At 26.6% G+C, this 13817-nt stretch overlaps 1 protein-coding gene across 2 annotated transcripts; it reads right to left on the bottom strand.

The window, feature by feature from the left end:
- Positions 1-1590: 1590 nt before the first annotated feature.
- Positions 1591-13430, bottom strand: LOC111634625 (myogenesis-regulating glycosidase-like). 2 transcript variants are annotated; one of them, XM_023379454.1, is made up of 3 exons: positions 13336-13430; positions 8261-8553; positions 1591-4632 (listed from the first exon to the last, which is right to left on the bottom strand). In XM_023379454.1, the coding sequence occupies exons 2-3, from the start codon at positions 8543-8545 to the stop codon at positions 2578-2580; spliced, it is 2340 nt and encodes a 779-aa protein (XP_023235222.1). In that variant the 5' UTR covers positions 8546-8553; positions 13336-13430; the 3' UTR covers positions 1591-2577. The 2 variants fall into 2 exon arrangements, with proteins under 2 accessions (XP_023235222.1, XP_023235221.1); XM_023379453.1 differs by having other exon boundaries at positions 13211-13428.
- Between the last annotated feature and the right edge of the window lie 387 nt (positions 13431-13817).

Here is a 13817-nt window from a genome sequence, read left to right as displayed (position 1 = left end):
TTTGAGTGTGCTTAATATTTACCTGTATGTTTCAATCACAACACTCAAACTTTTATCATTTTATTTGTATTAAAATAACTATTAATAATTTATAAGAAAATAAAATTAGATTTTACTAAGGAGCTTTGCACTCTGCTCACTTCCTTATAAAAAATTCATCTTTCAGTTGAATAAACAGAAAAATAGAGGGATATAAATCAAGTGATTAAATTGCAGTACATAGCAAGCCTATTTGAAAAAGTTAAAAGAATTTTTAAGGATCATACTATAATGGTGGTCACAGACCAGTTAAATAGGATTAAATGGCATTTCTACATATGTAAGAATATAAGTGTTTGGGAACAAAGTAATGTGGTTTATAGTTTCAAATGCAACTGCCAACAAAAATATACTTATGTAGGAGAAACTAAGGAAAAACTTAAAATAAGATTTAAAGAATAAATAAATAAATATAATAGTGTAATTCAGCAGTTGTAAACCAGTGTAATGTACTAAGATATAAATCTGATAAAAATACTGTAAAAGTTAAAATAAAAAGAAGAGGATTCATATATAATAGTGATTTGAACATTTAGAAAATCATTAAAATTAAAAATGAACAGAAAATAAATGAAAATATAGAATTACAGATTCACAACTCCTGGTATCCATATATCTATCTCCAAAGGAGGGAGAAAGAAAAGAGATAAATCGTAAAGTTAGAAAGCTTATGTCAGCCATGAATGTTTGTATTTTTGAGAAAATTTATTCCCTTGATGTTTTAAAGTAAATACTTTTTATAAAAGTTTTAATATCATCTGGCATCTTATAGCATGCCATACAGATCACTAGTAAACAGAATGCTAAAAGACAAATGGAATTAAACCAAAGAGGAAAATAATCCAAAGTGCATATTTAACACAAATAAAGAAATTGGCTGAAAAATTGATCTGTAAACTCTAGCTGAAATTGACTGCCAATTTGATAAGTCTGAATTTTTAACTGTATTAGTGTAAATTTCTTTAAAATTTTAATAAATGATTTCTTATATTTTATTTCAACAAATATAAAAGTTAATGATAGTAAATTTTTATAATTTTTTTCCTTCTATATTCTTTTTCCCATTTTATTCAAAGTAAATTCAACAAATAGACATGCTAAACTAAAATTTCTGATCCAATGGATTTAGGATTAGAATCTATAGACAACTAATATGACTGTAAAACTTGAAAAAACTTATATATATACACATTTTATCTACAGTTATGTTAATTATCAGTTATGTTACATTTTGTTAACTTAATATTACTAATTTGATTTCAGAAACTATTATTAGAGATTATTATTATTGCTGTAATTACTATTAAAGAAATAGTTTTTCTGATAGTAATTATAACTTTCTTTTTCAATAAAATAAAGTTAATTTTGTCAGAGCCATATATGAAAGTTCTATAATTTTTATTATTACAAATATTTAATAATTGGATATTCTATAATGATGAATAATAATTTAATATCAAATTTTTAATGCTGTACTTGAAATTCTGATTTAAATTTTTGTCAATAAAAGCCTGTACAAAAACAAGAATTATTAACTTGTTAAATGCATCAATAAAAAATTATAACATTCTCTTTAAACAGAAAAATTAGAAATAGAATGCAATTTAGAAAAAGATCTTATATGAAAAAATAAATATTCAATAAAATTACAATATTGAAATAATGAGATAAAAATTCAAGCTGTTAAACTTTAGCCCCGATGAGTACTCCTGTAAATATACATGATATATGTAGTGGGCTGTACAGAATAAGCACATGCACACACACTATATATATATATATTCAGGTTTGTCTCATTGTAGTATGCTCATATATTTTACAGGCAAATGTGAAGCATTCCAACATTTATTGACAGGTTTAGAAAATTTTTTTTCATATGGTTTTTGTAAATTTCATGAGATTTAGTATAGAATTTTTTTAGAATGAAGACAAACATGGTTTCAAGTAGTTGTTCACACTTGCCTTCTCCTTCTCAATAAGGAGTTTATCAACACAATCAAACTGGAAGAAAGAAATATTATCAAGTTTATTAAAAAAAAAAATTAGGAGATATTAATTTTCTAAGTGTTACATTTCTTAAAACTAATAACTCTGAGAGGAGAGGCAGATCCATTGGTAAACCCACTCATCAAAGGGTTAATAAATGATTTGCATCTATATTCTAAAGTCAGCTTGACTACAAAGCTTTGCTCTCTTTATTTTATCAGTTAAAATATTTTTAATTAATTAGTATTACCAAAAGTGACAATATATTAAAAACTTCCCAAGTATTGGACAAAGAAAATTGCATAAAAAGTTTTTTGAAAAACTTCGTAAATATTTTTATTGATAAAAATAGAGCTCTTTAATAGATTGGATTGATAATCCAAATTCAAAAATTCTTTTACATCTTTAATATTTTAACTATATATTAAACTGAAAGTTTTATATTTAAAAAATATTAAGGCACAAGTTTTATCAAGACACTTATCTTTTTCTAAGATATAGATGTATATTAAATAACTCTTATAAATATTTAAGAAAATTTATAAATAATAATTATATTTCCATTTTTACTGTATTTTCATCTGTAGTTTTAGTAAAATATGCTATTTTATCAATCAAAACAGTATAATTATGAATCCACTTCCCACCTCTTCTAGTTTCTCCTAATACTTCATCTCTCCACATACCAGGAGGAAGATATATATCTCTTGCTTGCTTTCCTTTTTCTAATATGGGAGCTACAACTATTTTATTCCCTACTGCAAATTGATTTCCAACTTTATGAGCATTTGGATCATTAGGAGCCATCCACCACAATGGACGAATAATAGGAGCTCCAGTCATCATATATTCTTCAAGAGCTGCAGACATTATTGGTAATATCCTTTCTTTGCGAAGTAAGACTAATGCTTTAGAAATTTTTATCACATCTAAACTATATCTAGTGGGAGCAATTGAAAACTGAATAACAGGCATAAAGGCAGTCAATTGAATCCATCTAATATATAGTTCATTTTCTGGCTTAGTGTCATTAATCACATGTAAAAGATCTCCACCTACAGATCCAGGATTTACCAAAGGATATCCCAGTAGACCAAGAGTTAAAACACTAGGAATTATACTTTGTAATCCAGTTTGGTTATCCCATGTGGGAGTTCTTGGAGAAAGACTTATAAATGCAGGAATATTTTGAGTTTCAAATCCTACAGATAATCCTATTAAAGGCGATGTATTAGATATTAAATTAACAAATGATGATAAAGAAATATCTGGATTGATGTTATCTTCAGTAGATTTAGTAAAATTATAAGATCTAGGAAGAAAAGTTGATTGTCCACCTGTAAAAAAGAATCCATCAACTTCTAAATCATTTCTAATTGTTTCTAATTTTGATAACATCCATTGTGCTGAAGCATCATTTGTAATATCTAAAATAGCACAAACTTTTTTATTCCAACGAGTTAATAATGGAACATTCAGTTCTTTATCTGAAATGAAATAACTGTTATCAGTACCATTTTGAAATTGCTTAGAAGCTAGAGATGTATAAGGTTGGACAGTTAAAAGCACTTTAAATCCTTTATTATGAAGAATGCTAATTAAATCATGTGGATTAGGAAATGTATCATTTTGAAATTCTAAATCTCCTTCCTCTCTCTGCCATCTTGAATCTATAATTAGAAAACCAGCATCAAGTCCAATCTCTCTAATATGATTGGCAAATTTTTGCACAGAATCTTCATTTAATGTTGGCCCTAAATGAGGACCAGTTGTCCAAATTGGAGCTTCAAGAAATTTAATACTTGTTAAATTAGTTGGAAGTGTATAAAAAACTCTAATCATATATTCATGAAGAGATTTAATATCCAATCCAGTACACATTGTATATTCTAATTTGGGAAAGGCAGTTTCATTTAAACGATAAGGAAATCCACCAAGTTTTGCTTCTAAACACAACTGTTTAGTATCATTATCTTTTAAACTTATATATAATGGTATATTGGATTTAACTTTGATTGCAACTCCATCTGATGATAACCAATATCTTTCTAGAATACTTCCAAATTCATCTTTATAAATATCACCCGTAACAAAAGGTTTTGAGTCAATTGAGATTCTGCTAAAAGGCCAAGAAATTTGATGTAATTCTCCCATTCCATACCATGTGGCATCACCTAGATTAACACAATCTTTTAAAACTGTTTCTTTTGATAAACTTTCCCACTGAACTTCATAACAACTAAAATCATCTACATGAGTTGGACGAGATATTTTCATTCGAGCTCTGTATTTCCATTCTTCGCATACTTTTAGAGTATTATTAGGAAACAATATTCGACAATCATAAGGACCTAAAGTTTTGGGAATACCCAATCCAAGCTGGACTTCTAATAAATCTCTTTTATCTTTCTTTAAAAGTTTAATTAATCTTTTCATATCATTAAAATTAATATTATCACCAAATTCCAAAATATGGCGTTGTTGTTGATACATATACCAAGTAAATGTTACTAATGATATTATGCTTGCAAATAACAAAAGTAAAATAATTCTGAATCTGAATTCAGGACTTCGGCCTCTTTGAACAACTGCAGTTACTTTAGCAGCCTGAAAGTAAAAAAAGAAAAATTGTTATTTTTTGATAAAATTAAATATTCTACTTAACAGTGTATCTAATAATGATGGCATTAAAATATATACATATATACAAAATAAATAAAAATGGTTAAAATTACAACAAAATATCAAAATAATTAGCATAAAATATTCTGTAACGCAGAAGCACTCAATTATACACAATCTTTTACTGGTTTATAAAACTACAACTTATGTCAGTAACTTAAGATTAATTTATATTCCACCTCTTTAAATTATCATTTTATTATTTAAAAAGTTATTTTAAAATTTATGAATTTATTATAAATAGGTATAATCTTTTTATTTACAAAAAATACAAAAACTTTCTGTTACATTTTAGCTTGGATTTTAGTAATACAATGATTGTTTTGCTTACACCAGCAATAACTAATTCTGCTGAAATAATTAAACCAATTGCAATATTAAATGTAATTACTTTAAATTGTTAAACTATTCAATTAGTTCAAAAACTGTTCTATTTGTGTCTCATAATGGCACTTTAAAAAACCAAAAATATTTGTTTTAGTATGAATTAAGTGTTTTAGTCTGTTCATTTACTAGATTATTGAATGAGTTAGTATTAATATTTAATCAGTTTTGTTAGGGAGTATGCTTTTTCATTTCTCAAATAAGAAATTTAGGATTGCTTCAAAGTAATAATAATCTTCAACTTGAAAATTAAAGTTTTATCAAGATTTTAATCTTTATTAATTGAATATACTATATTTTTTAACGTGTTAATTTCTAAAATTAACACGTATAAAAAAACAAGCTGGTTATACTGCAACTAAAATATAAAATTAATCAGATCTAACAAAACTAGTTGTTAATTAAATGTTAAAGAAAATATTCTTTAACTTTAATTAAACAAAGAGTACAATAAAATAACATTGTAATTAGACCAACTTAAAATCAGGAAGACAGTTTTCCTTTATAAGACAATAAAACAATTAATGACTTCCTCTCAAATTTCACACAAAGCCCATGTTAACAGAGTAAGCTGAAATAGTTTAGAGTGAGTTTCTTAAATTTAATATGTTAATTTTTGCATTTTTGAATCAAATAACAATAAAATACTCATAAAAAAGAACTTTTGGTATTCCATGAGTATTTTATGTCATTGGAAAGAAGATAAAATGAAAAATTTAACATATAATCATAGTTTTTGATGTAATGCTGAGTTTTACAGTTTTAGAATAAAAACACATTCATTTTTACATAACATGACTTGTTCATTTTTTTTAAATGTTCTCTCTAGAATGGGATGTATAACCTAACTTAAACTGGCATGCCTATCATTCTGAGAAAATATGGTAAGAAAGCAAATGTTTTTGACAGTGTTAAATGGGCATCAGTTTACATGCAGCTGTTAAAACAAGGGAATTGTCCACATGCTAAAAGAGGGGTGATGTGAGGAAGAGGGTTGCAAAGGTTAAACTTTGTAGAATAAATTCCATGCAGGGGGAAGGAATCTACATTATGAAAGTTTATAGTGGTACTTTTTCCTCTTGGCTTCGTATATTTCTAATTTTTCTAAATATCTAAGGCATTCTTTGTGGGAGGCATGCACAGTCAAAATGTACTTCTATGTTGGGGTAGAAGGCAAAGGTAACTAATGCAGTGTTGGCCAGCCCTTCACAATGGAAGTCTGACGTTCGATTTAAAGGTCACCCTAAACACCAACATATTCTATGTTGTGGTTGGCTCTGTGATCCATAATGGAAATAGAATATATATCAGGTTGAAAGTGAATATCTGGATGGTCTTTAGTGTTGCAGAGGAAGATGAAAACTGAGGGACTAATTCTAAAAGCTAATCAGAAGTTATTTCTGTCAGTTTCCTTGCCAGTCTTGTCTTACTTGACAGCCTTGTGTAGGGTGTCATTGGAGTGATTGTTAAGTTTGACAGAGGTGGCAGAGGAAAGGCAATAAATTAGATCTTTGATGGTGTTCGAAGAGTAGCCAAGTAGTCTGGCATACTGGGCAATAGTTTGGAGCTCCTTATTCCTGTTTTGAGTGTCAGACAAATGGGTGAAAGGCTAGCCATCTTAAGTATAAAAGAATCATGGAGAGGGGCAGGAATGAAGATCGGAAGGTGTGTAGGCTTCCTGTAAAGTTTAGTTGAGATGCATCCACAGGATAAAGAAGCTGGAGGTCCAGGAAGTGAACTTCTTGCTTGCTATTCTGTTCTAGGCAAAGACAGACCATAGGGGTTGGTGTTTATTTTATGCAAGAAATCTTGAATATAGAATTTTTGCTGCCAAACAAGGAGAATATCATCAATGTAACATGCATATATGAAAATGTGGCAGTTGAAAGCAGCAAGGATGGAGGTCTCAAGCAGTCAAATGACTAGATCCCCATTTACATCTTGAGGTGCTTAAGAGGGGCTGCTCATATTTCTGGTGAAATGGATACAAATTTGGATGAATTCTGGAAACAATACACTGTTAAACATGCAATTTTCAACATTATTTTACTCTTTGGCAATGTTCCAAATAAAACACTGTCTCAAAGTTGGAACAAAATTTGGCCATCAGATGCACTTAATGGAAGTAACAGTGCTGAAAACAAACAATTACTGGACAATGTTTCTCGAATGTGTAATGACACTTTTCAAATGAAACAGGGTGGTGTAAATGACTGGCTGGATATGGATTTGGAATACAAAATTTTAAATGACAATAAAATAATAGAATAAATTACGAACAAGGATATAAACAATGATAAAACATATATAAATAGGATGATAACAAAGATAAAATATCTAATTCTCAATATTTTAATTGAAAAGAACTTGAAGAAATGTTATCAAAATGCATTGAATGGTATGAAGAGCAAAATGAGACAGAAATTCCAAACTTAATCACAACATGACATGTGCTCAACTAAGTAATCACAAGGGACAAAAAAAAATAGTTAAAAAAAAACATATGCAGTTTTTTAAAAGTGTAATATGTACACAAATATAAAGACAAAAAAACGATTACTTTAACATTCTGGCAAGATTTAATGTATGTAAGGTTTATTTTTTTCAGTTATAATCTTAGCTTTGATAAAATGCTTTTATTTTCAAAAGTTTTTTTTAAAAAAATAGGTTATAAGTTACATATTGTGTTAATTAAAACTACAAAAGTATTTCAAAATATGTTTTAATTATTGTTCCTAGAATTTTCTATAATTCATCAAATTTTCTAATTCATCACCTCCCTGGTCCCAGATGTGACAAACTATCAAGCTTCTACTGTATTTCAAAATCATATTATAGAAAAATACTGTATACAAATGATATAAAACTTAACATAATTTATAATTATGTAATATCCAGATTTATGGGGGTGCAAAAGTAGATATACAGTTGAGAATCTGAAAAATACAAATGTTTGGTATTCATTACTATATTTATTATCTTTCATATAGTTTGTATTCCTTATTTATTTGTGATTTAATTTGTATATAAAAATAAATGTTTTTTCTTCCTATTTTCCCCCCTGGTTTTTTTTCCCAAATTATCAAATGCATACCTACTTTTGCACCCCCCGTATACCAAAAAAACAATTTTTTCTATCATATATCAATAAAATAAATTAATTCCTTACTTTAGCTTGAAGATTTAATCTTAATCTATCTTTCACAGCTTGTCTAGCTTGAATTTGAGGTTTCCAAGTTGTTTCATCAAGATCTAGTCGAAGGGAATCAGAAGGATAATGAGATTTTCTCCTTATGGATGGATTTGGAGTGAGAGGTGATTGTTGTAAATTTGATGAGGGAGATTCAGTTGTTTGTGTATTATTGACTTGCTGTACAGGTGTACTGTCAGGTGACTGAATGCCACCTTCCAAAGAAAGAAGATCATCTGTACTTGCATTTGTTCTAAGATCCATTTTGGAATCTAATTTTTTAAAAAAAATGTATTAATTTAATATTTTTTATATCCAAACTGGCAAATGGCAAACATTTTAAAAGGTTTATTACTGAAAAAATAATTTATTTATAACTAATAAAATTACAAGATAAAATTCTAATAATCATAATAAGATTCTATATATAATAATATAATTTTTCTACTATAATATTTTACTTTTTATGATTTCTTTGCAGATAATAAAACACTACTACAAAAACAAACATTCATACCTTTAAATGCAGTGCAAATTTTACTTTTTAAAATGTTTTTGGTCATTTTAAATGCCCTTCCTCAGAATAAAAACCAATTGCAATTTAAAAATAAAAAATAAAAGCTGTCCTCTGGAACAGTTTGTACTTCAAAATTTTAACACTTTAGAATCACAACCGTTTATCTGCATGTGTCATACTTTTACACAGATTAAAAATATAAATTGACAAAGATTATGTATTTGAACATCAAAAATTAAAATGTACATGTCAGATTTAAATATACTGTAAGCATAAAAAAACAAGAATGATGAAAAACATGACTTTAGCAGATAACATTCAGACAACATAGTTCATGAAATTCACATAAAAAATTTGAAAATATACTGAAGAAGAATGAGAGAGAAAATGTTATATAATTAAAGTTAAAAATTTGGTTGACAATATTTACATTAAGTTAATTAGTAACATAATTATTTTTTTCTCAGTTTTGTTTTATTATATTTTATTTTTAATTACTGTTAAAAAATAGTTTTATGGAATTGTCAGAATTTTGGAAAAACTTCGAATAAAAAAATCTTGCTTTGAAGGTGATTAATTTATAACATAACATATTATAACATAATTTATATTATAACATTAACATAATTTATAACAACACACTTATAACATAAAAAATAAACAAAAGTAAAATTTGTTTATTTTTGGTTGCATTTCCCTATCCCTATTTACTCTATGTTAAAATGACTTTGTTTAACACTGTTTCGCTTAGCGCTTTGTTGTCTAGGAATGCATCCCCCACGTTAAGCGGGGTCTTACTTTATATTTATAATCTGAAATAAAATTTTATAAACTTCATTTATAAAATTTTAAAAATTTAGTAATTTTTATTATTAATATATGAAGATATTTATTTCAAAAATTCTCAAAAAATTTATAATAAAAAGTAGTTCTTACTTCTTCATACTTTAATACAATACAAAAATAAATATATTAGAAGTTGCAGTTAATTAAAAAACAAAGAAAAATTAATACTCACAAAATAATTGATACAAATAAAAAACATAAAGCAAGTTAAAATGAATATCAGTATGAAAAGAATGGAATTAGAAACTTAAATAATTACAATTTTAGGAAAAGAGTTATGTATTGAATCTCATTCCATAAAATCACAGTCCATGTAACTTAATTCAGTCCATGTACTTAAAAATTTTTTATATCAGGATAATTTCATCTATATTTCAATGTTCTCATATTCAAATTTAATAACCAATATTCATAATCTGTTTGATGATGATAAATAAAATTTCTGCATAAAATAAATTTTACAAAATGAAACTTAATGGCTTCTTTCCTCATTTATAATTTCAGTTGATCTTATAAAGAGTTCCATATTGATGGAACAGATTCCAAAACAAGCCTCACTACAGCATTACAAAAACAGAGCATTTAAAAAAATCATTACAAGATTTAAGAAATTTCTTTAAAAACAATCTTCTTTATGCATTAATTATAACTATCCAAATATGAAAAATGAAATTCAAACTGGAAAATAATTAAAAAATATCATGCAAAATATATTAATTTAGAAAATATAATAAAAAATAATTACATTAAATGGAAATGTAATTTTAATTCATTCATTTATTAATTAATTAATTAAATAGTAATTAAAAAAATTGTTTTAGTAATTTGAAATTACATTATTAGTCTAAAAAAGAAATAGTGGTATATTGTTAACTTTAATGATTAAGCAGATAATTAAATTTTAAGGAATTTAATTTTGAAACATGTATTTTCTCACAAGTGACAATACAGGAAATCCAATTATACATGTTAATAAAATCAACACAGTTTCCTTTCTATTTTATATAAAAAAATTAGTTTTTACTTTGAAAGGGTTTCAGAAATACAACTTAAAGCTTATCATCACAAAAAACAAAAAAAATCCATCATTGTACAATAATGGGGAGGAGAGAGGTGGTTGAGATATGTCTACATGGACATTCTTTAGTAGTATTAATGGCATACAAATTTGTACAATCTTATTTACTAGTCATGCAAATAAATTATCAGTTAGAAAATACTTTCAGATCTTTCTAAAGTCATTTCTTCAATAGGAGGTCCATGATTACATACTGTACATGCAATTAGGAAAAGTCAAAAATGGCTCAAAAACTGTACATGTAATTAATAGATATACCACATTTTAAAATTGTTTAAACAGATGTCTCTAGCAGCTCTGTTTCTGTTTTCTTCAAAAATAATAATTACAATATAGGCTATATATTTTTTTCTCAACCTTAGATGGAAAAATTATCCATAGGCAGAGTTCTATACTTCCCTCCTTTTTCTAATGTTCAAAATATTTTTTCTAAATTATGTTTTTTAGTAAGAAATCACAACAACAAAAATCCTGAAAAAAATAAAAAAAAGGATAGAACACTTTAATAAAACTAACATTTTCAATCAACTTTATCAGTCATTATCAGGTTATAATGAAAATACCATCAAACATAAAACAAAATATATAAATTTGATAAAAAAGAATGATCATTCAATTGGAAGTTGCTGTTTGCATCATCACTTGCATATTAATTAAAGAGCTTATGATTTTCCAAAAATAAATTTCCAATTGTGTCTGTTTCTTTATAATTTATAGCTGATGCATTTCTACTAGCCTTATAAATTTAAATTCTCTCAAGGTGTTTAAATTGAACTTTGTCCTGGGTGTGATGGAATAGATGTGCTCTGTCTAGATGGATTTACTCTTGATGATTGGTATGCTGCTAAAGCCATTGACCAAGACTCTTCTTAATAGATTTATGTTCTTATAAATGTAGTTCAAGGAGAATACCATTGTTCCTATGTACTCCAACTTACTATTGACTCTTATTATCAAACACAGAGATGTTGTAGACCCCATTATCCCTTTTGGTGTTGTGATAATTTCCTACTTATTTATCCAGTTCCTTTGTTTTTTTAATGATCTTTAGTTTTAATACAAATTTCTCGAGTCAAGTTGATCAAATAATTATGACCGAGTAATTTTTGCTTTTTGCAGTTCAATTCAAATTATTTTTGAAGGACATTAAGCTAAAGCCAAATTAATTTGTTGTTGTTTTAAAATATTGTCAATGTTCCTCCAATGTTTTTCTTAAATATGTAGTGTTCCTAATATATTCTACTTTATGCTATTATCTGCTTTGTTATAGGGTGAAATTACATACTCTTAGAACATTTGCTTTTTGTCATTGTGAGAATCTAGAAATAATCTCAAATTATTTTTTGGGACTTTCAGAGCAAAAATCTTTCTAGTGTGAATTAATCAAAAATTATTTTATTAAGTATCAACTTTGACAAGGAAAACAATTTTGCTAGATAAAATGTATATACAATGTATTAAGAAATATATTTAATATTTTTTTCATTAATTTATAAATTTATAATTTATACATTTGAGTACATACATCAGAACATGTATTGAAAAAATACTAATTTTGTAACTTAATTAAACAGAACAGTATAACATTAACACTATGTTATTGATAATCATTTACATTTTGTGAAAAAGCACAAAAACAAAGGTTTTACATAATTACAATTTAAATGAATTAAAACAAAGAAAAACTTCATATATATATAATCTTTAAGAATTAAAGCAGATTGTGTAAGTTCACTCAGAACAGTTTAATTCTCAATGAATAAATTTTAAAATCTCTGGAGAAATTATATCTACCAATTCAGTAAAACATATTTTCTAAGATCCAAGCTAAACATTTTTGAACAAAAATGACAAAAAAATCATGTTCTAGAGTTTTCAAACAAAAATGATCATTAGAACTGGCAATTTTTAAATTAATCCAGTTTACGAATTGTAGAAAACTCATCATCAGCAAGTAATGACAAAAAGTTATTATATTTACAAAGTTCTACAAACTTCAACAGTTTATCTCAGTAGGAGATAAAAAGAATCCAGAAGAAGTAAAATGTTTAATCAGCATTCCAACAGCTTACAATGCAACAATTCCAAAATGTCAATTCACAGATGACCAACATAACTTACCAGTTAGAATATACCTTGTCACCATTGCATCATATTTTATATACAATGACATATTAATATATTATTATAAAACTTTACAAATTCAAACAATACTATTACTTGCATTCAAAAGTAATTTTAAACGATGACAATTCACTTTTTTATTAAATTTAATATTTACAGTTTTGATATTTTTGTAGAATGCAATTCCAGGACACAACATGATTGTGCAAATTAGTTAATAAACTGGGAAATGTTGAGACAGCTGTTGAAATCTAACAAAATAACCTGAAAACTTAAGATTTACCTAAATAGGTTTCAGATGTGTTATATTGTAATCGTATAGAAAATTTTGCATAAAAGTAAAAATGTATTATTATTTTCCTACCTGGATATTTATTTAGATTATTGTTTCCCAATTTATCAATTCTCATACTAATGGAATATTTCGTTGCTCTATACGAACATTCACGGAGAAAAAGTTAAATTTACTGAAAGAGAAAGTATGATAACCTTTTAATTGAAGAATAATTCCACTTCTCGTTTAAATCACCAAATCACCGCCATCTTGTTTACTTCCCCACTTCCGTTACTTAATAGCCTCGACATGAAGTTTGGAATAAATAAAAAATAAAGGAGGAAATCCTTTTTTTATGATTAATACTAAAGTTATTTATTTATTTTTAAAATCAATTATAATTTTATAATTTTACCATAATATAAAAAAATCTTTATTATTATCACAAAAAAACTTTGTATTGAGATATTACTGTCACATTTAAATGAAATATGGGGAAGAGTTGCCAACTGGAGAAAATTTCTTCGGGGGACACGCTAGTAAAATATGGGAAATTTTCATCGAAAATTCCCCATTTTGCAGGAATTTCATATAAAACAATTTATTTCTTAAACATGTATTTACTTTATCTTTTAGCACCGTATATATATGGCCAGATTGCCGAGCGGTCAAGGTGGCAGCCTACCACTCTGGGTAC

This window comes from Centruroides sculpturatus, unplaced genomic scaffold (assembly GCF_000671375.1).
Source record: "Centruroides sculpturatus isolate CEXI.00-Female unplaced genomic scaffold, Cexi_2.0 scaffold950, whole genome shotgun sequence".
NCBI classification, from domain to species: Eukaryota; Metazoa; Arthropoda; class Arachnida; order Scorpiones; family Buthidae; genus Centruroides; species Centruroides sculpturatus.
The sequence above is the reverse complement of the archived record's forward strand: the minus strand, read 5'-3'. Positions and strand labels throughout refer to the sequence as shown.

Excerpts from the sequence above, each read along its gene's own strand:
- LOC111634625 (XM_023379453.1), bottom strand. The coding sequence starts at position 13,256 with ATGAGAATTGATAAATTGGGAAACAATAATCTAAATAAATATCCAG. Across the intron at positions 8,554-13,210 it reads TAATCTAAATAAATATCCAG|ATTCCAAAATGGATCTTAGA; the intron begins GTAGGAAAATAA and ends TTAAAAAATTAG. Across the intron at positions 4,633-8,260 it reads GATTAAATCTTCAAGCTAAA|GCTGCTAAAGTAACTGCAGT; the intron begins GTAAGGAATTAA and ends TTTTACTTTCAG.